Source organism: Enoplosus armatus, chromosome 7, assembly GCF_043641665.1.
Source record: "Enoplosus armatus isolate fEnoArm2 chromosome 7, fEnoArm2.hap1, whole genome shotgun sequence".
NCBI classification, from domain to species: domain Eukaryota; kingdom Metazoa; phylum Chordata; class Actinopteri; order Centrarchiformes; family Enoplosidae; genus Enoplosus; species Enoplosus armatus.
Genome location: NC_092186.1, coordinates 7,702,554 through 7,721,324, shown reverse-complemented (window position 1 = coordinate 7,721,324; position 18,771 = coordinate 7,702,554). Strand labels below are relative to the sequence as shown.

The window sequence follows — 18,771 nt, the reverse complement described above, 5'->3', positions numbered from 1 at the left end:
CTAACCAGTCCGTATGTTTTTCTTCTTCAGCTTAACAGCGACTCTGCTACTGACGATACCGCATCCAACCATGTGGACTCTTTGCAGCAGTCTCAGGAATCGTCCAGCAGTGCCCTGACTGAGGAGGCAACTGTCCTACCCTCTCTACCCTCCCTACCCTCCCTTCCTCGACTGGATAGCCCCATTTCGGAGATGGCCCACTCAGACAGCACCAGCAGCCAGCTGCCTGAGGTGCGATCAATCGGGAGCAACAATAAACTGTGGTGCTCGGGGGCTTTCTAGCTTGCCTTTGTCTTTCTGTTCAACCTTTATCTGCTTTTGCTGTACTACTTGTCTTTTCTGTCATTGAGACGGAGGATCAGCTACCTTCACGGGTTTTGGATGGGGTAAAAGTGCTGGTTTTATAACTGTGTCTGCCTGCTGTCGGGTGAAGACATTGTGTGCCGCTTTTGCTGCTTCTGACTCTACCAGCACTTCTTTTGAAGCTTTGCTCTGGGTGTGGGTGCTGAAGGCTAGCCCTTGCTCCTTTTTTTAATGATATATGGGGTTAACAGTTATGTGGCGGGGCTTGCTTGTGTGTGTGTGTGTTGGGGGGGCTTGCTTGCTTGCTTGTGTGATTTGGGGAGAGATGAAAACAAAAGCTCACCTCAGGATAGCTGTTACTGCTCACCTCCAATAACACAGCAACTGACTGATTCCAACTAAATCCTCCATTAAACACTTGTGAAATGGACACCAGCTCCTTTATCTTCAGCAGAAGCATGTGTGAGTATAAGTCCATTACAAGTGGTGTGTTAACTTTAAACATGCAGTCAAGTGAAAACCAAGTTTGCTACCATATTAACATGCCATAGCCCTTCTTGTGATGAACAGCTTTGCTATTTACTGCTACTGACATTTATCACTTATACTAACAATGGTGAGTACATTATGTTGTGCTGATTTGCATTTGCATGTACAAGGTGGGAATTTTGCATAATTGAATTCAAATGGCTCAATCTTTTACCTTCAAATATAGGGATACAGGTCTTAGCTTATACATATTTATTGTAAGTTGGTGTTCCTACACAGAACTGAATGTAACTTTCTAGGAACTCAATCCAGCCAGTGGTCTCAATATCATCCCAAGGACATCTCCCCCATCACAGCCCCAGCTCTTAGTGTAATGAGCCCTAGATAAAACCATCAATACTCTTACTCATTCCCTCTAGGATGGCCACGACCACTTCTAAAAGCTTTCTGTAATATAGCTGCTGTCTCTGTGATGTACTGGCTGCCTGCCACACTCAGCTTTCCCAATGCATTAGACTTTTAAATAAAATAAAAAAAACAAGACGGAAAAAAAACAAGTGCTCTTAATTAGAACCCCTTCTCTGTGCCATCTCCCAACATACCTCCCCCCTTCACGTATGTGCTTTACATCAACATGGTTACTTTACATGTGGAATTTATCTGGACTTTCCTGTGTCTGAGTCACGTTGGGTTTTTTGTGCTAATTTAATCAGATGTAAATATATTTAGTTGTGGATTATAAAACCGTAGCCTCACTTAGCGTGTGACCACTGTTGATTACTGCTGTTTGGTGAATTTGTTATGTCGCTAATACAGTCCATCATTTATGTGTAGTTACTGAAGTGCAAGTCATAAATCAGTCCATCAGAGCGTATACAGTATATCTCATTCATCTCTCACACCCTGCCGTTTCACCATGATACTACTGTTTTATTAGCCATGAGGTCGAGTTTTTACTGGCATTTCAGTGATGGGTTGATATTGGCTTCTGTTTATTGATTCTCTTTTTTTCTCATGAGAGACATTAGCTTATAGAGTGACATAAAGAGCAATCTCCAAGGAAGTGAACATCGTAAAAAGCGCTGACTTAAAAGTCCCTCTTGTATAATTGAAACTAATATGTATTCTTAAGTATAGGCTATGGCAGTCTTAATACAGGCTGTAATAGAGGTTCAGCGGTGAATCTGTGTTCTCAAATTGATATCAGGAGCGGCCGTTGTCATGACAACCAGGCAATCGAACTGTTGAAAAGTGTTTTTATGTGGTAACATCTGCTAAACTGCTCCTGAGTACCCACTTCTGGCTTGTGTTACAGGATGCTGTAAGCATGACGGCAGCGGACGAGCTGAGCAGCAGTGTGAGTGAGGACACGGGGTTTTGCAGCGCCCCCCCTCTGCCCTCTGATCCACAGGAGCTGTGTGACCTCCCTGACTCGCAGGACCCTCAGGATGCTCAGGAACCCCAGGAGACCCAGGACCCTCAGGAAGACCTGGATCCAGCCCCCCCTCCACCGCCGGCCATAGACACTCCACCGGGGTCCCTCTTTGAGGAGGAATCCCAAACAGTCCTGCCTCTATCTCTGCCCCTGCCCATGCCACCAGAGACGAAGCCAGATCCAGATCCAGATCCAGACAGCACCTGTGGCTCTGTGTGGGAGGAAGATGTGACGCAGGCCCTGAAGGAGCTGGATGAGCGCTGTGAAGAGGAGGAGGCGGACTTCTCTAGCATGTCCAGGTAAGTGGATTGTTTTGGATCAAGACCACTCCACAAAGTTTAACAGAGAATTAGAAAAGATGCAGGCCATGTGATGATTGCCTACCCCATCAGTGATCTGCATAAATCATCTTATATCTGTAACCTAAATGACAAATGAATCCTGGTCTCTGAGATTTTCAACATGCATTTAGACTGCTGGGACAGATGCAAGCCGTTTGAGGCATCATTCCATACGACTTGAGTTATATAACATCTTCTGTACTGTTAATCATAAATAGAACAGTTTTACATGTATATGCTTTGAGCTAGTAGACAAACCAAAGCAAGATATATTCACCCCCATTAATGTTAATATTTCACAAGATTTACATCATCAAGAAAACATCAGATTTGGTGAAAAATGATCTCATAACATACTAGAGGTACTAGAAAACAATGACATAAAAACTGAAAATGAGAAGTCTTATCACAGCCTTGCCCAAAATCAAGAGTGCGTCCTTGAACATTGGAGGAATTAATCCGTTTTTATGAAATATGATGTTGTGCTTATTAAGTATCAGGAAAATGAGCAGTAGTGCCACATCACACAGCGAAGGCCACATATTTAATGAGTGAGGCAGTTGTTTTAACTGTCATCTAGTAACTTGGCAGCAAGATGAGATACATCCAGATCTGTCAATTCAGCTCAGCAAGTTCTTGATTGATTGATCACAATGAATGTTCACTTTGTAGTTATTAATCAGAGCAGCACGGTGCAATTTTTACAAGACAATACTTTCCACTTCTGCTAACCAATTTTCTGTGTGTAACCGTGATTGGAAATGTCCATTTAAGAAAGCAGCGTCTACACACCTGTGATGAAGTGCAGCTTACATTTGTTAATGTTTGATTGGAATTACAAGCTTTTTTGTGACCGGTTCCAATGTATTTATTGTCTAACAATAGTTTGTGTATGGCTGCTTATGAAGGTATATGTATTACAGTACGTAGCTAGACTAGCTTCTGTGAAATGAAGACTTTTGAGATGGTATGATGGGTAATTTCTTCCCTGGCATGGCTCCCATGTGGGCTGGAACTATGAAGGAGGGCCAGGGTAGGCTGGCTCCAATCCACATTTAAACAGTCCCTCTTCAAGGTGGGCCAACTCTGGCTGGAGGACAGTTGTAAAGTCAGGGTTTTAAACTACACTGAAGCAATACGACGAAGCAAAGCTGAACAAACATGCAGACACACATGCACACAGATACAGTCACTCACTTAGCCTCGTACTTGCATACATCACTGTACTCAAGGGCTTTCACTTAGCTAAGCCATGCATGATTGATAGGCAAGTGTGTGAGTGGGGTGTACTCTGAGTAATTGTCTGAAAACAGCAGGTCACTAACCAGTTTACTGTTTTTCTATGTATGAGGATTTATGGGAGTGGGAGAGAGCAGGATAAAAACAACTCTGCAACGTTCTACCTCTGTGAGGTTGAGAGCTGGCTCTGTTTAGCAGAAGTGTGCGTGCGTGTCTGTGTGTGTGTAGATGCCCAGCTCGTATAGAGCTCTCTGCAGTCCTGTGTGGGATGGGAGTGCAGTGCGCTAGTGCTGTTAGCAGTTGCAGCACAGTCGAGCTGCAGACAAGGGGAGAGAGTAAGGGAAAGAGAAAAGGGAAGCGATAGTTGGGGTGAGGATGAGGACAGAGACTGTGTCCGCTACAGCGCTTGGCAGCGCGGGCTTTAGATACTTATATTCTGTCTGCTTCTTCAGGCTGTTTGGTCCTACAGGCCTGTGAGTATCTGTACGTGTGTGTGTGGGGGGGGGGGGGGGGGGATAGAGAGCTGTTTGCATGATGCTAAAATGCTAATAGCTCTTATGTTGTTATTATGCTAGAGCACTGCATTAGATTAGAGCTCTCAATATACTGCAGCAAAATCTGCAGTGAGGGAGGCAGAGATACAGCGATGTGAGGTTATTTACTTGCAGCTAGCAAGGATGAGCGTGTGTGTGTTTACATTTGTCCTTCAGTAAAGACTGAGGGGAGTGTAGAACATGTCGGATTGTAGCTTATTGGCCCCCGTGTGTGTGTTTCAGTCAAGATGAAGGTGACGCAGACTGCTTCCCAGAGATTCAGGCCTCTCCGCCCCCTTCGCCCTTCCTCTCTGCCATCCTGGCAGCATTCCAGCCTGTTGCCTATGACAATGAGGAAGATGCTTGGCGTTGCCATGTCAACCAGATGTTGTCAGATACAGATGGTTCCTCTGCTGTTTACACGTTCCACGTGTTCTCCCGACTCTTTCAGGTAAATGCCTTCTAAATGCTTTTTTTGTGGGGTATTTTTGCATTTTTGGTTGGCGGGACTGCACTTTTATCTGCTGTATCTACAATCTAGTGAGCATTCTCAACGAGAATTTTTTTTTTTATCCCACACCCTTGCTTAATACAGAGCATTCAGAGGAAATTTGGCTCCATTACACATTCATCTGTTCGCTTTCTCGGGGAAAGGCTCCAGCGAATGGGTAATCAGTTCCTCAGCTCCCTGGAAGTCATGACGTCTCGCACACAATGCCCCACTGTGCTGCTGGATGCAGAGACGGTGAGGCTGTTCTGCATGCTTATCTGCAATAATTTTAATAAAGCTGATAATAAGATAAAATAATGTGGTTGTAGTAACATGTACCTATTATTATTTTTACAAAAATAGTGCTGCATGTTATGCACAATCCTTAATGTGTATGTGTGTCCGGCTATAGATATTTTTGTGTCTTGTACTGTGTATGTATTGGGTGGTGTTGTGGGTTAATGTATGTGTTGTCCTGTCTTGCTGTTGTAGCTGGTCTCTTGTGGACTGTTGGAGACTCTGAAGTTTAGTGTGCTGGAGTTGCAGGAACACCTGGACACCTACAATGCCAAGAGAGAAGCAGCAGAGCTTGTAAGTCACCACGTATTTTCCACACTCACCATATCTGCTTTCCCATTCTCTTTGAACCTTTTTCCCTCAGGACACGTTGCCTCACATCCTCCGTGAATCTTAAGACTGCCACAACTGCAGTTTAAGTTGCTGTGTCAGTGTGTGTGTGTGTGTGTGTGTGAAGGAACTGTCTCATAAAGGCCTCTCATCTCAACAGAGAAGGGCTTAGGAAGAATGTGTAAATTGCTCCTTTATCGCTGTGCCATCACACCATGGAAGGCCATGAGGACATGGAGACAAATAACTGATGCTGTACAAGATAAGCCCCAGTCTGTCTCATCAGCGGGGCAGACATTGAATCAGAGTTTGGTATGAGTAGATTTAGCTGCCGTTAGTGTCTGCATCACCAGTGACATCCCCTGCTGAGGGGATAAAAATAACCCTCAGCACTCCTAAATCAGTTATAGAAGGCCAGGCAGGAGAAGCCAAGAGGGGTGGGAGGAAGCTCGAAGGGGGAGGGGAATGAAAGGAAGAGATGAGATTGCAGAGGGTTCTGGGATGCAGGGGCGCTAATTGAATGAGACGGCAATGGTCCCTGGAGGGCTAGAGACTATCTCATACTCTGGAACAGGCCTTCTTTAATTCGCTAAGTACAGCACACTTATTAAATCTGCTCCCTGACCAACCTTTATTACTGTACATACGCACACAAATGTAGATGCAGACATCCAAGGGAGGAAAATAAAAGCCCTTATATTGCCTCTGTTACCAATCTTCCTCTCCCTCTCCTAATCCTTTATGTTTGTTTTTTCTCCTGTCTTGTCTCTCACCCTTTCCTGTCCCCCCAACCCTGTAGTGGCTGGAGAACTGCAGGAAAACATTTGGGAACAAAGACAGCAGCCAACAACCCAATACTCATGCACAGGTAGGAATGAACTTGTTTGATGACTGGCAATGTTATTTGTAATTTGTGTTAATCAATATGACTTTTAGGAATCTGGTAGGAAAATCATTAAAGACTGCAACTGAATGATGACTGGATGAATTTTGTCACCAGTGAAGTCTCTGCATTAAGACATAAGTTCCAACTGAAATGAATGCATGTTTTCTGTCTGCTGTGTGCGTCATACATACAATATCTGTGGTGTTCTCTTTTGAGAAATATTAGAAACCAAAAGGGACAACTTTACATTTAATAGTTTCATGATGACGCCCCCTAGGTTTGCACTGATTCGTCAGAGTACCGTTAGTTCTCCAGCTACATAGATGGAGAACTTGTTTCCATATAGCCAAACAGCCTGCTATACGTAAGAGCCACAGACTGTGAACAACAACCCACTTTAGCTTTCCTGCTAACGCATTCATTTCTAACTTACAAACATGAACACACGTCTTGTCCTGCACCTTAGTTAAGTGAACCAGTCACCAAACGAACATTCACTGTATCATAGGATAGGATATATAGCTTATTAGCTGCTCAACTGCAGTACGTTAAACAGCAGGTAAACGTACCTGCAAACGTCCGTCCAGTTAGATGCTGGTGTGGTCCCTACTCTTTTAAATGAAGAGACATGAGAATTTCAAGACAGACATACATTTTTTCCACTTTTTCTTTACATGGTCTCTCACTCCACATCCCAGAATTGTTGACATTTTGGCTCAGCTTTAGCTTCTTGCACAGATCAGTGGACCTTCCCTCTGTGTTTTCCACCCACAGAAATGCTGTCTTAGGTTAAAACTGATGTGCTGTTTTCAGTCACAAGGGCGACGCATTCAGAGGTCTTTTACTCCACTCTCCGTCCTCCTTCTGGAGCCTCTACCATCTCTTTTCTCTCCCTCATCATACATGTGTTTGGGCTCTGAGCCCTCCCTGACCTGTGCAAAGGGAGGACGATAAACCACCACTCCTTGCAAGTCAGCTCACTGTGTCTCAGCTGCCATGTTAAAGCTCACTAATTCTTGGTCTTTCTCTCCTTCTGTTTTGTTTGTTGTTTTTTTGTGTATGTGACCTGCTCACCTTCTTGCTTAGCAAATGGAAAATCTAGCAGTAAGTGGTTCTCATATTATAGACTCTTAATAATCATGACATCCGAACAAAACACTGATCATCTCATCTCCCTCTGTACATACCTGCGCTGTTGACAACCACAGACTATGCTCTGCCACCACCCTCGACACCTCTGTATCTCTGCCTCTGCCTTGATCGGTCATGTAACCCCGCTCAACTCCTCCCATCCACCCAATCATAATTTACTGTTATCCTGTATTGCAATATATGCTTTTTTTTCTGTTGCAAAATCCAGCCCGGATAATTAATGTTTTAACCGCTTTGTACAGCACACTGATTCTGTCTGCAGATAGATGAAGACGTCTAAACGTGCATTCATTGTAGAGTTACTGATGATTTCAGAGGGGGTGCCTGTGTTGGTAGAGGATGGGTAGAGAGATCATATTGTTGTCAGGATAAGATAACTTTAATTTTGCATGTGTATTGTTCCATTTCCATATCTGTTCAATATCTGTTTTTTTTTTCTCCCTCCATGTTTTCCTGGACTAGGGTCTTAACTTTTAGCAATTACCCACTCCTCTGGGTCATTCATCTAGTCGGCCATACTGGTCTCAGTGGCCCGTAGGGAGCGTCACAGGAGGTGGTGATGGATAGCTTTCTAATTGAAATGACTAATTCTACTAGTGGTAGACTCACCTCTCGCTCCATGGCCCAAACCAGATGCCACTTTGCGCTCGGCCATGTTAACCCTTTCATCTACTCCCACGTCTCTAACCCAGGATACCCATCTGTGTAATCATACGATCGTCAGAGTAATTTCAGTGCAGGTTAGGCCATTATGCAGGCATGTAACTCTGTTAATGTTTCTGTCTCTGTAGGAGCTGGAGTTATGTCGCAGGCTCTATAAGTTGCACTTTCAGCTGCTGCTGCTCTTCCAGGCCTACTGTAAGCTCATCAGCAGGGTGGACACCATCAAAAGAGAGGCCGAGGTGAGACTAAAACCGTCCTGACCTTGTTGTTGACTGCTTCAAAATAAGATGGATTTGCACGGATACATTTGTTGTTTGGATTCTAACATGTATGAAATGCATTTTACATTTAGTTGGAGTTCATCTTTGCATTAGAAAGTCACTGTCTCTCCCATCTCCTTTGTCAGAAAACCAAGAACAGACAAATTGCATTATATTACATCATGCTGTAAGAGCAGTTTTCCACAGATTGCAGTCTCACAGTCTGTTTCTCAAGTACATTGTCTAAGTTTTATTTCTTTTTAGTTAATTTATTTTACATTAAAATAATACTGTACATTTAGCAGTAAGTAATTAGCAGTAAGTTCTATTGTAAAATACAGGGCATTGGTTCTTCTATTATTTAAAACAATCATTGCTGAATGTGGACTGCAGTCAATCCTTGTCTGTGCTGCATCTTGGTGGAGCTTTAAATAGATTAAAGTAATGAAATTAAATCATTTCTCATATGGAGTGATGGGGTCAGCTATTCCAGTTAATATCTAGTCGAGAGGTTTATTTTGCTGACCTCCCCGGGTAGATTTTGCACACGAATGCTGTGCTAATATGCAGTGCTTTAATATTAATGTTTTTATGTCTCTGTTTCCAAGGTGACCAACATGTCTGAAGAGCTCACTATCCTAGAGAGCTGTTTGAAGGAGGCAGAAACAGGAAATGATGGCCAGGAGGACGTGTGCATGTCAGACACTGCTCAGACCAACACAGAGACGGCCATTCAGTCACTGATAGAAACTCTGAGAGCCAGAGACTTCAGCTCTGCCATCACACAGGTCAAAGTCTTTAGGTAAGGGGAACATTACAATTCCACAAATCAGCTTTTTGTGCTAATACGACAGGGCGAAAAATTGATCAAGTCAGCTGACTATAGAGAAACCTAATCAAAGACAATTTAATAAGTAAGGAGTAATCATTTTCCAAGTCATGGCACCAGAAAGTTGTGCTTGTTCTTATTTTAATTTCATTATACTCTGATGCATATTATTGCAATTTGAATACGTTTGGGTTTTTAATGGCTTACACGATTGAATGTTGACTAATTGATGAAATGAAAATAATCATTAGTTAGGTTTCTATCACATTTCCTTGTAGAGTTGAAAACACGAGGAGCACTGCTGTTAGTGAAGTCTGCAAAGCACACTGGACAGATATAAAACAAGGAACCTGGTGTGCACAAATGGAACGAAAATTTGTCAAACACCATGAAAACAATTAGAAGATGTTTATCCCATTGCTAGAGACAGTTTTCTGTATGATCACAACTCGGCAAAATAAACCTCTCGAGTTGTTCAAAACCTTCTCTGTATGTACTCCTCCCCCATCCTCCTTTATCTACAGGTCTTTGTGGCCCAATGACATATTTGGCAACGAGACAGACAATGCAGTCCAGACCCTTCTGCACATCTACTTTCGTCACCAGACCTTGGGCCAGACGGGCTGCTTGGCGGTGGTGGGCCCCAGCAGGGACCTGTCTCAGGCGAGCACCCGCCTCATGGAGCTCAACCTGCAGATCCGTGAGGCTCTGAGTCAGGCGCAGGCCTGTCAGCCCCACACCACCATGGTCAGCACTGGACTGTGAACCTGTGGTAATGCAGGCTGCAGGCCTGGACTAGACTGGTCTAACAAACCCCCCCCCCCGCTCTACACAGACCTCACCTCAGCTGTAGAGAGAGGGTAGACAGTGAGGGGCGTCAGAGGAGGACGAGAGAGACTCCACCTATAAAGGGCTAAAGGATGTGTGGGAATAACTGTGACTCTTAATATATATTATTACATGTATGAATGCTTAAAGCTAACATCTTTTCCCAGACAAAGCCAACTTGCAAAATTCAGTTGCAATAAGTCATGTGGTGGTGTGCCTGGGAGAGAATACCAGAGGACGCAGTGGGATGATAACTTTTTTTCTTTTTGTTTTTTTTTCTTTCTTTTTTTTTCTGGATCTGACCCGATGGGCCTATCGTACCTACCGGTGGCCTCCTCTGGGCCTGGGCTGGAAGTTGGTATTGAAGCATGTAAGACAGTCCAGAGGAGGTGTAGTATGTGTGAGGACACACTGTCAAGATTCATAAGCAAACAGAAAAATCTTGTTTAAAAAAAAAAAAAAAAAAAGTTTTCAAAAGCATGCTTGAAAGAGAAGAGCACTGCAAGAATATTTTTTTGAGAAATGTATTTTTTATTAGAGCTAACATCCTAGGTTGTAAATGTTAGGATATTTAACATGTAATTGTAACCCTGTGGGAAATGTTTGCCTTCAGGGAGTGTAAAAAGAGAAATATATCTGTTTATTGATCTGCTCTGAGAGGAGTCCCCTTCAACAGGTCTTCACGCAAAACTCACTCTTTAACCAAATAAGTAGCTGCCTTTAGAGACTCTTGACTGTGTGATATATATTGGATATTCTGGTATACGCTCACACACAAATGCATATAATTGCACACAAGTGCAGACTGGCTACAACTCATTATGGAAACATAACTTATTTTACTCTGTATATATTTTAGAAAATGTATAGTGTAAAACCAGTATTTTTCCCTTGTACTTTTGTGTAATGCACTGTTCATCCGAATAGGATGTATGTATAAAGCTAATGTGATGAGAGAAAGCCAAGACCAGATTTGAGTCATTAATGATCCGCTCCTCCTTTGTCATCCAATCACACAAAATTATTCCCAAACGCTGCCTTGGTTGTTGGTTGTGGTCTTGCAAAGGGGGGGGGGTCAGGGCTCATTTGGGACTAGCCACCTGTCTGCCTTTGTGATGGTGATGGCATGGGAGATCTAATGTAGCCTCCATCTCCTGTTGGACCACGCAGATCCAGCCAAGTCATATGCATTCCTTCTCTCCACTGTGATCTTTTTGTTAAGCACGTCACCCCAGCACAGGCTCTGCTTAAAGCCTCATGAAGGGGTTTGTCCATGTAGTTTGATCACATCGCAAAGCAGCGCTCATCCACCGCTACATTTCAATCCTGTTTTCCGAGTGGGGGGGGGGGGGAATGGCTTTTCATTGGAGCCGCGCTGTGCTTTCAGAATGGCCCTACTTGCTGCTGTGACTGCAGGACATTATCTGAATGCTTTCTGGAAATCTTGTCATGGCACATTGTAACAAGTCACTGTATTCATTCCTCAGAGAGCTTCTTTTTTTTCCTGCTTGTCTGGTACATTTGAATGCTGTTCTTATTTAATGAATATATTATTTACCTGGAAGATGTTTTAATGTAGAGGTACATTATACATTTCTTTTCTCTTCACTCACATACCAGCCTTCTCTCTGGATAAATAAAAACCTAATCATACAGTACAAGCTTGGTCTTGAGTTATTCATCGTGGAAGACTTACACTTCCTGATGCACACCAACCTGGAGCTGGTTCTTGTTTGTATACTCCCCCTGGAGTAAACATAGTATCTTATGGAATTCCAATAAGTGAAATAGGATTTAGAGTCAAAGTATAGATTTAGCCCAGCAGAAACATGAATTCTGTCATAATCTGTTGTTAACGATCCACTTGGCCCCCAGCACAGTCAGTCAACTACAGGAGGCAACATTAAGCATAACTTGTCCTTACACAGGTTAAGCATTGACATAGTATTTTAGTTTCCTTTCCTCCACTTCCACTACTGACGAGACCTCGGTAGGTTTGAGTGAAAAGAATGCTTCAGAACAGAGTGCACAGTAGCTATTTATTACATTGTAAAGTGTTTGGTTCTTACCACTCATTTCATCAACACAAAATAGGCTGAAATTAAGTTTTGAAACAAATATGTTTCGCATCCAAGATGCCAAAGAGGGGCACTGGGTTGAAGGTGCCCCCCCTCCCTTACAGGACTTGTACTGGTGTTACAAAGTTCAGTTGAGACGTTTCCTAGATGATGTATTTGAAGCTGAAAGTGCTGTCGCAGGAGAGCCGCTTGCCTTTGCATCTGCCGCACAAGTCCTGTCTGTGGGGCCGTTTGGGATCAACGTGGCGTTGTGTTATTGCACAGGAACAGCGTGCTTTGTTGCAAGTCTAAAAAAAAAAAGAAAAGAAAAGAAAAAAAGGGGGTTGGGTTTAGTTGTAGCACATGGATACTTTAATTTACAGCAAAAGTTAGAAAAATGCTTACGTGACATGTGATGTCCTCCACACGGTATGGGTTGAACTCTTTTTGGCATTTCCTACAGTACTGTTTGAAGTAAACCTGCAACACACCATACTTAATAGGGCAGGTGTCTTATTTTCTTCTAAAGGTGAAAACTCCGTAGTTATGGCTGTAAAATTCACTGTTACAGCCGTCCAGGCCTCAGATGAAAGATCAGGTAGCTCCTCATATTGCTGACACCTGATTTATTGCAATTACTGACAATGTACTAGGCTGAAGTTACATTGCCTTACACATAGAAAAATAACAAGCGCTCACCTTGTTGGTGCCCTGAACACACCAAACATAGGCACTCTCCCATCGCAGATTGCATTCTCTGCAGTGATAATATCCGTACTTCTGTTCCAGAAACTGACAAAAAAAACGACAAGTCAGTGGGTCTGTTCACCTTCTCCTCTGACTAGCCTATCAGTATTCGTGGATTAATCTGTTAAACAATTCAAAAGATCTGTTCATCTTAACAGTCTTCCATTAAGTAATGTCAGATAGGTTCATCTTTATGGTCCTTTGTAAACCAAAGAATCAAGAATGGAATTCATAATCATATCAGGTGACACTTTCTGGAGTTGATGATTTTAGACATTATCCCAAATCAGTTATTTATATCCAAGTGAGTTTTACTTGAAAGCAAGGTTTACATATCTGAATCACGAGACTGTCCACATCCCAGTAAATTCTCCGTAACGCCAGAGTTATTAGAAACAGTATATTACTGTTGGGACATAATAGCTTTGAAACAGGAAGTCAATTTTAGCAGTTGAAAATAACCCATATCTGGGTAGCTTCCTTTCTGGGAGAAGATTTATTTTTATTTACAGTTTGTTTCCGTTATATTTTATATTGAGAATCGTTTAATTTTCTTGGTTTTTATATTTTAAAAAGAATATTTCATCAAGTGGAAATGCAGAAAAGAGGCCATGCTGCATTAGCTGTTGGTAAAGAAGAGTTATGGCAGTTAGCATGAAGGCTACATCTGGCTTTTAATGTGGGTGTGCACGAGCAGAAAAGGTTTGTTTTTTACTTAAATCACAGTCAGTAGGGTGTGTAAACCAGCAGCAAAGGGGTTCAGATAACTTTCCCACACCTTGAAGTAAGGGACCCCCCCCCTGAGCACGTGATTCAACTCACCTGGAACCGCACACGCGCCCTGCTCTTGGCCCCCTCTGTTGTTGGCTGCGCATCTTCACTCTTCACCTGTTTGAGTTTTTTGTGCTGGTCTGGGAGCTTTGCGGTGTTTCCGTCCTCACCTTCCTGGTCATCTTCGCAGTTCTTACCGTCGCTTTTCCCCGCGTAGTCGGGCGGGTCACCGGGCGGCTCCCCGGTCTCCGCCTCACCGCAGGAGGCTTCCCTATTGTTGTTGTTTTCGTCGACTAGGAAGGAGGTAACGCTTCTGTAGGCGATGGGTGAATACACGGCGAGGGTGCGGGGGTACAGCACACCGCCCGCCGCCTTGGGGCTGCCGGGGCTCGTGGGCTCCTGCCTCCTTTTACGCCGGAAGTCTCGCTTCATGGCCAGGAGGGTCCGCGGGCCGATGGAGCACTGCACCGAGGCGTCCCTCTTCGGGTTGACCTGCACCGCCACATCTTTAGTGTTCGCCTTCCGGAGCCTCGGGGTGAGTTTAGGATTGATTTGAGATAAGATGGACTTCAGCTGGGCGCGCTGGTGGTTGTTGAAGGCGTCCGAAGTGTCCCCATAGTGGGAGAGGTAACTTTTGTATTTCCTGGGGTATCTGCCCGTGTAAGGGTTGTAAGATGAATAGAAATAGCTGTCGACTGGCTCGTCACCATACGTTGCCATTTTGTTCAACCAACCATGGCAGGTAGGTGTAGCTATTTAAATAGACTGGGCAACGTGAGCTCGCCATCAGGCCTAATCATGGTCAGGTGTGGGACTGGTTTCCCTTTTTCTACCCAAACACAGGTTTACAAGTTTTCGTTTTGTTTCTGTACACATTTTATTTTCTTGACACAGTTGTTTATAATATACACATATTGTACATGTTGCTCAGACTGTTAGTTCTGTCTATGGAGCACAGACACTGGATTGGCACTGCAATGAATAACTCTGATATGTTTGTCACAAGTCTTTTTAATCTCTCTCTTACACACACACACACACACAGAGTTTTAAAGCACTGCTCACGCTGCTTTGATGGTGTGATTTACTGATTAATGTTACTTTCACAGATTGAAGTTAAGCTTAGCTGATGAAAAATGCTTTATAGGTAACACAGCAATGTTTTAAAACATGTTTTCCGTCCCATATTGGACATGAAATGGGTCAAACTGAGTGACTGAAGCTTATGACATAAAGCACCTCTTTTCAGCATCAGGTCAGTGATAAACATTCTGGATTTCCCTGCGTAGTCTCCCTGTTTCCCAGTTTTTCTTGAATTCTATGAATGATGAATCCACTCTCTGGTCTTATTCTGCTCCCCTACATCTGGAGCAGGGAACTGACTTTTAAAACATTAAACAGGAGTTGGATCAGGGGGGCAGGGGTCCAACATGATGGTGTTTGGGTCACTCACTGTCACGGCACCATAAGAGGAGTCAATATCCTCATCCTGAAACCTTTGATATGTTATATCCGTGTTCTCGCTGTCCCCCATAGGGTCTGGTTTGTGCAGGACCTTCTCCCTGTACATCCTGTAGGCCAGGATGAAAACGCCAGCCTCGGCTGCTTGGAACAGGGCGTACAGCAGAGGGAACATGTACATCCCTCCCATCAGCTGAGGGGGGAAGGCCAGCTTCAGGATGGCGGTGCACAGCTGCACGTTCTGGCATCCGGTCTCCAGAGAGACTGACCTGCGGCAGTTGGGCGGCAGGTCAAAGAGCACGGCCAGGCCATAACCTGCGGCGTAGCCACACATGGGCATCAGGACTGCCACCACGTAGACAGAGGGCGGGATGGTGGACAGGAGCTCCGGCCCCAGCATCGCTCCAGTGAGGATGAACAGCATCACAAGGGTGATCAGCAGGGACCACAGAGATGCCTGAAAAGACACAATATTTCAGGACATATGGCACTTTTTGCATGTCTGCCATCCTGGAAGAGGAATCCTTCTGTCTAGATCATCAGAGGCATCTCCTACTCTTTTCCTGTGTATGATCTTGTGTGTTTGGTTTCCTCATCTGAACTGACGGTCTATGAGGATAAACGGTGTCATATGTTGTCAAGATTGCACTTCCTGAGGAAAACTAGGGATTTCGAGCTATATAATTGAAATTGACTTGACTTTTTAAACACAGTGCTGAAATCCGCATCAAGGCATCTCTGCTGCCTCATGTTACTATCCAGTGTGACTGATGTGGCCCTCCCTCACGTGTGGCTGTTATCAGAAATGAAAGGGAGGAGCTATTCCTGACACAGTGCCTCTGATGTCACTGTTCCTGCGGTCAGCATCCCCCTCTATTTAATGACAGCCAAGGAAAATTACGCAGTGCGCTTTTGAGCAAAGGTGCTTCTTAACCTAAAGTACTCAGGGTCTAAATGACACAAGAGTTATATAACTGATTCAACTTATTGATTAATTGGAAAAGTAACATTGAGAAATTGCTCTTAAATTACCTTTAAGACAATGTCGGCCACGCGCGTGTAACGGTACCTCAGCACAACTCCTAAACCAATGGGGATGAGAGTGCTGCACAGGGTCAGGATGATGGCCCCGAAGGGCATGAGGTTGACCACAGGTGTGTTGATCCAGGCCCGGCTGTAGATCCACAGACACAGCGGCATCAGCACGAGCGCCAGCAGAGTGGAAGATATGGTCATGATGATGCTGGGGAGGAGAGCACAGACGCACCGTTATATCAGTATAGGATGAATGTGGTCGTTGGTCACAGAGTTGGATAATTTTAGTTAAATTTGACAAAATGTATCATTGACTTTATGGACGCATGTAGAACTTTAGAGTCGTGCGTAAAGCTTACCAAAGTCCACGTTATTTCAGTGCGTAATTTGTTGAATTATACGCGCAAAACATAAGTCAACCTTGGGAAACCTTTTCACAGGTTCACGTGATAACTCACTGCATGTTGTTTTCCTACATGAGTTAAGTATATCTACCTTAGATTCATCTCCCCGTGCACCAGCAGCGACATGATGTTTGATAAGTTTCCTCCCGGGCAGCAGCCGCAGAGGAGAACAGCCATCGCTGCCACATCATCCAGAGAGAAGGCTAAAGCCAACAGAAAGGCCACCAAGGGCATGATAACAAACTGACACACCAGTGCCAGCAGCACGCCGATGGGTCTGCGGATATGTTCTCCGAGTTGACTAACATCCACCGTGCAGCCCAGCCCCAGCATAGTGAAGCAAAGAACAAGTCCCACAAATACATTGATTCCGTGATTGAGCGGGGAATCCCAAAAGGCAGGCATCAGGTGAGGGGAGTCCGTCGGCGGAGCGGCCATAAACTCAACTCCATCGGCAACCCTGAGTGTGCTGCCCGCAAGAAAGATGGCACTACTGGCCACTAATCCAGCCATGCCAGTGTCCTCTGGGAAATCCACAACTTGCTTCAAAGTGTCCGACATTAGAAAGTCTGTCAAGCTAGCATTTTGTGCGTCGCCTCCCAACAGACTGGAGTTCTCCATGGCGCAACAGGAGGACAGAGGCTCGGCACAGTCGCTTTGTGCCTGTCGGTGCTCGTGCGTAAAGTGATTCCCCTAGTGGCGCACTGTCACTTATAAGAAACTGCGGAGGATCCAGTGGTCGGAGGATGTGATAGTGCCATGGCACTGATAGTCTTAAAGTGACTGACTGAGTCAGACTGGTGCCACGGATTGGCTCCCCGATAGACGCACACAGCTGGAGGGGAGTCTGCACACGATCTTAAGCTCCAGCGAGAGTGGATGGACCAATCAATAACGCCCAGGCTGCCCTTCTATACTCCGTATAAGGAGAAAGGTCCCCAAAATATCAATCTAATTATTACATATTGACAGTTTCCCATTTGGGAAATTACACCCCGGCCAACAGAGGCTTTTTTCTGTCTCACATATTCTGTAGAATTATAAAGGTCATCATTTAGACACATGGAGAATGAAGCTGTAGTGAAGACAGCTGTTTGTCGAGGTTGAGTAAGCACAGCCCTCATGAATGAAAAGTGTGCTGATCTTTATACTAGTGCAGCAAACTGTGAAAATCTGCCGTTTCTTTTGTTGGCGCTGCTGTTTCTTTCATCATGTGTGCGCATTACGCACGAATGTCAAACTTTATGGTGCGCAGGTCTCATGTGGTTTAATAGATGGTTATTAATGTGAGGCATTATAGCTCAGACAGTTTACATGTTCAGATTAACAGTCAGTCACTACTGCTGCTGGGATTAAACAAGGTCACTGCGGATTTACCTGAAAATGATGACTTAAGTAAAAGAAGCAAATGTATCAACTGTAAGCTGAAGCCTGGTGTCTTTAAGAATGCTACTGTATATTATTGATGCATTAACCTCCAAGTGTATTGTTGCTGAAGCTGGTCCTGATGAGTCTGACCACTATATGTTAGTTGTTTGCTCATTTAGAGTCTTGCAATATGTAATGTTTTGTTTTCTGATGTTAAAATAAAATAATGCTAAGTAACGACAGTTGACGTGATAAACAAAAGTGCAATAGAAACCAGAAAGGTTGTGGAGGAAGATATTCGTAACATGTTGTGCTCTGTTGCTGTGACAGTTTGCTCCCCCACAATATCCTTCATCATATTCAGTACAGCATCACCTCGCCTGTGTTGAGGAACCTTGTTGTTTGGGGTTTGACTTGACCATATCTACTGTGTCCGTGTGTCTGCAGCCCACACAATGTGATCCTCTGAGTGAAACTCCTGTAATGAAAATAAATGCACTGACGTCACGTCTTCAGGGCACCGAGGGTGGAGTGGGACGGGACAGTTTGCACCAGTCAGTGACTCAGGCTTGCATCCGTCTCCTCCCCTTCCCGGAGACACACCGTGTCCCCCCTATAACCAACGGGTGACTCCAGGTACGTCATGCAGTCTCTATCTGTGCACAGAATACATAATGTGTCACCTTCCTCTGTAAAGCTGTAAAGTGTCAGACACTTTTTGGGTGATGCTGCACGATAAATAAGCTGAAGTTGGTATTTCTGTTAAACATGCTTGCAGGTTCCAGCATGGAAAAGACAGAACAAGAACAGAACAAGTTTTGAAAGTCCAGCAGACAAATTATGTCTCATTTGA

General features: G+C 44.2%; 3 protein-coding genes across 3 annotated transcripts in view; 1 reads left to right on the top strand and 2 right to left on the bottom strand.

Annotated features, from left to right (window-relative positions):
• fryl (furry homolog, like) overlaps positions 1 to 11,730 on the top strand; it is a 37,919-nt gene extending 26,189 nt beyond the window's left edge. The window contains exons 51-60 of the mRNA XM_070909541.1: positions 31 to 231; positions 2,108 to 2,526; positions 4,584 to 4,791; positions 4,936 to 5,085; positions 5,323 to 5,421; positions 6,257 to 6,325; positions 7,430 to 7,447; positions 8,287 to 8,397; positions 9,027 to 9,220; positions 9,772 to 11,730. Of these exons, the coding sequence (XP_070765642.1) occupies positions 31 to 231; positions 2,108 to 2,526; positions 4,584 to 4,791; positions 4,936 to 5,085; positions 5,323 to 5,421; positions 6,257 to 6,325; positions 7,430 to 7,447; positions 8,287 to 8,397; positions 9,027 to 9,220; positions 9,772 to 10,012 (1,710 nt within the window). The 3' untranslated portion in view covers positions 10,013 to 11,730. The remainder of the gene's footprint in view (positions 1 to 30; positions 232 to 2,107; positions 2,527 to 4,583; positions 4,792 to 4,935; positions 5,086 to 5,322; positions 5,422 to 6,256; positions 6,326 to 7,429; positions 7,448 to 8,286; positions 8,398 to 9,026; positions 9,221 to 9,771) is intronic.
• A 422-nt stretch (positions 11,731 to 12,152) lies between these two features.
• zar1 (zygote arrest 1) lies at positions 12,153 to 14,370 on the bottom strand. Its single transcript, XM_070909542.1, has 4 exons — positions 13,702 to 14,370; positions 12,832 to 12,924; positions 12,538 to 12,612; positions 12,153 to 12,440 (listed from the first exon to the last, which is right to left on the bottom strand). Exons 1-4 carry the CDS (start codon positions 14,368 to 14,370, stop codon positions 12,297 to 12,299), a joined length of 981 nt encoding a protein of 326 aa, XP_070765643.1. The 3' UTR covers positions 12,153 to 12,296.
• A 673-nt stretch (positions 14,371 to 15,043) lies between these two features.
• slc10a4 (solute carrier family 10 member 4) lies at positions 15,044 to 17,171 on the bottom strand. The gene is made up of 3 exons (XM_070909459.1): positions 16,642 to 17,171; positions 16,144 to 16,354; positions 15,044 to 15,568 (listed from the first exon to the last, which is right to left on the bottom strand). Exons 1-3 carry the CDS (start codon positions 17,169 to 17,171, stop codon positions 15,044 to 15,046), a joined length of 1,266 nt encoding a protein of 421 aa, XP_070765560.1.
• Positions 17,172 to 18,771: the final 1,600 nt, after the last annotated feature.

Bases quoted from the DNA above. Each gene is read 5' to 3' on its own strand.
- zar1 (XM_070909542.1), bottom strand. From the start codon at position 14,370: ATGGCAACGTATGGTGACGAGCCAGTCGACAGCTATTTCTATTCATCT. The intron at 12,925-13,701 runs GTGAGTTGAATC...TTTTTTTGTCAG, and splicing joins GGGCGCGTGTGCGGTTCCAG to TTTCTGGAACAGAAGTACGG. The intron at 12,441-12,537 runs GTAAGCATTTTT...TTTTTTTTTTAG, and splicing joins TGGAGGACATCACATGTCAC to ACTTGCAACAAAGCACGCTG.
- slc10a4 (XM_070909459.1), bottom strand. From the start codon at position 17,171: ATGGAGAACTCCAGTCTGTTGGGAGGCGACGCACAAAATGCTAGCTTG. The intron at 16,355-16,641 runs GTAGATATACTT...TCTCCTCCCCAG, and splicing joins CACGGGGAGATGAATCTAAG to CATCATCATGACCATATCTT. The intron at 15,569-16,143 runs GTAATTTAAGAG...GTGTCTTTTCAG, and splicing joins TGGCCGACATTGTCTTAAAG to GCATCTCTGTGGTCCCTGCT.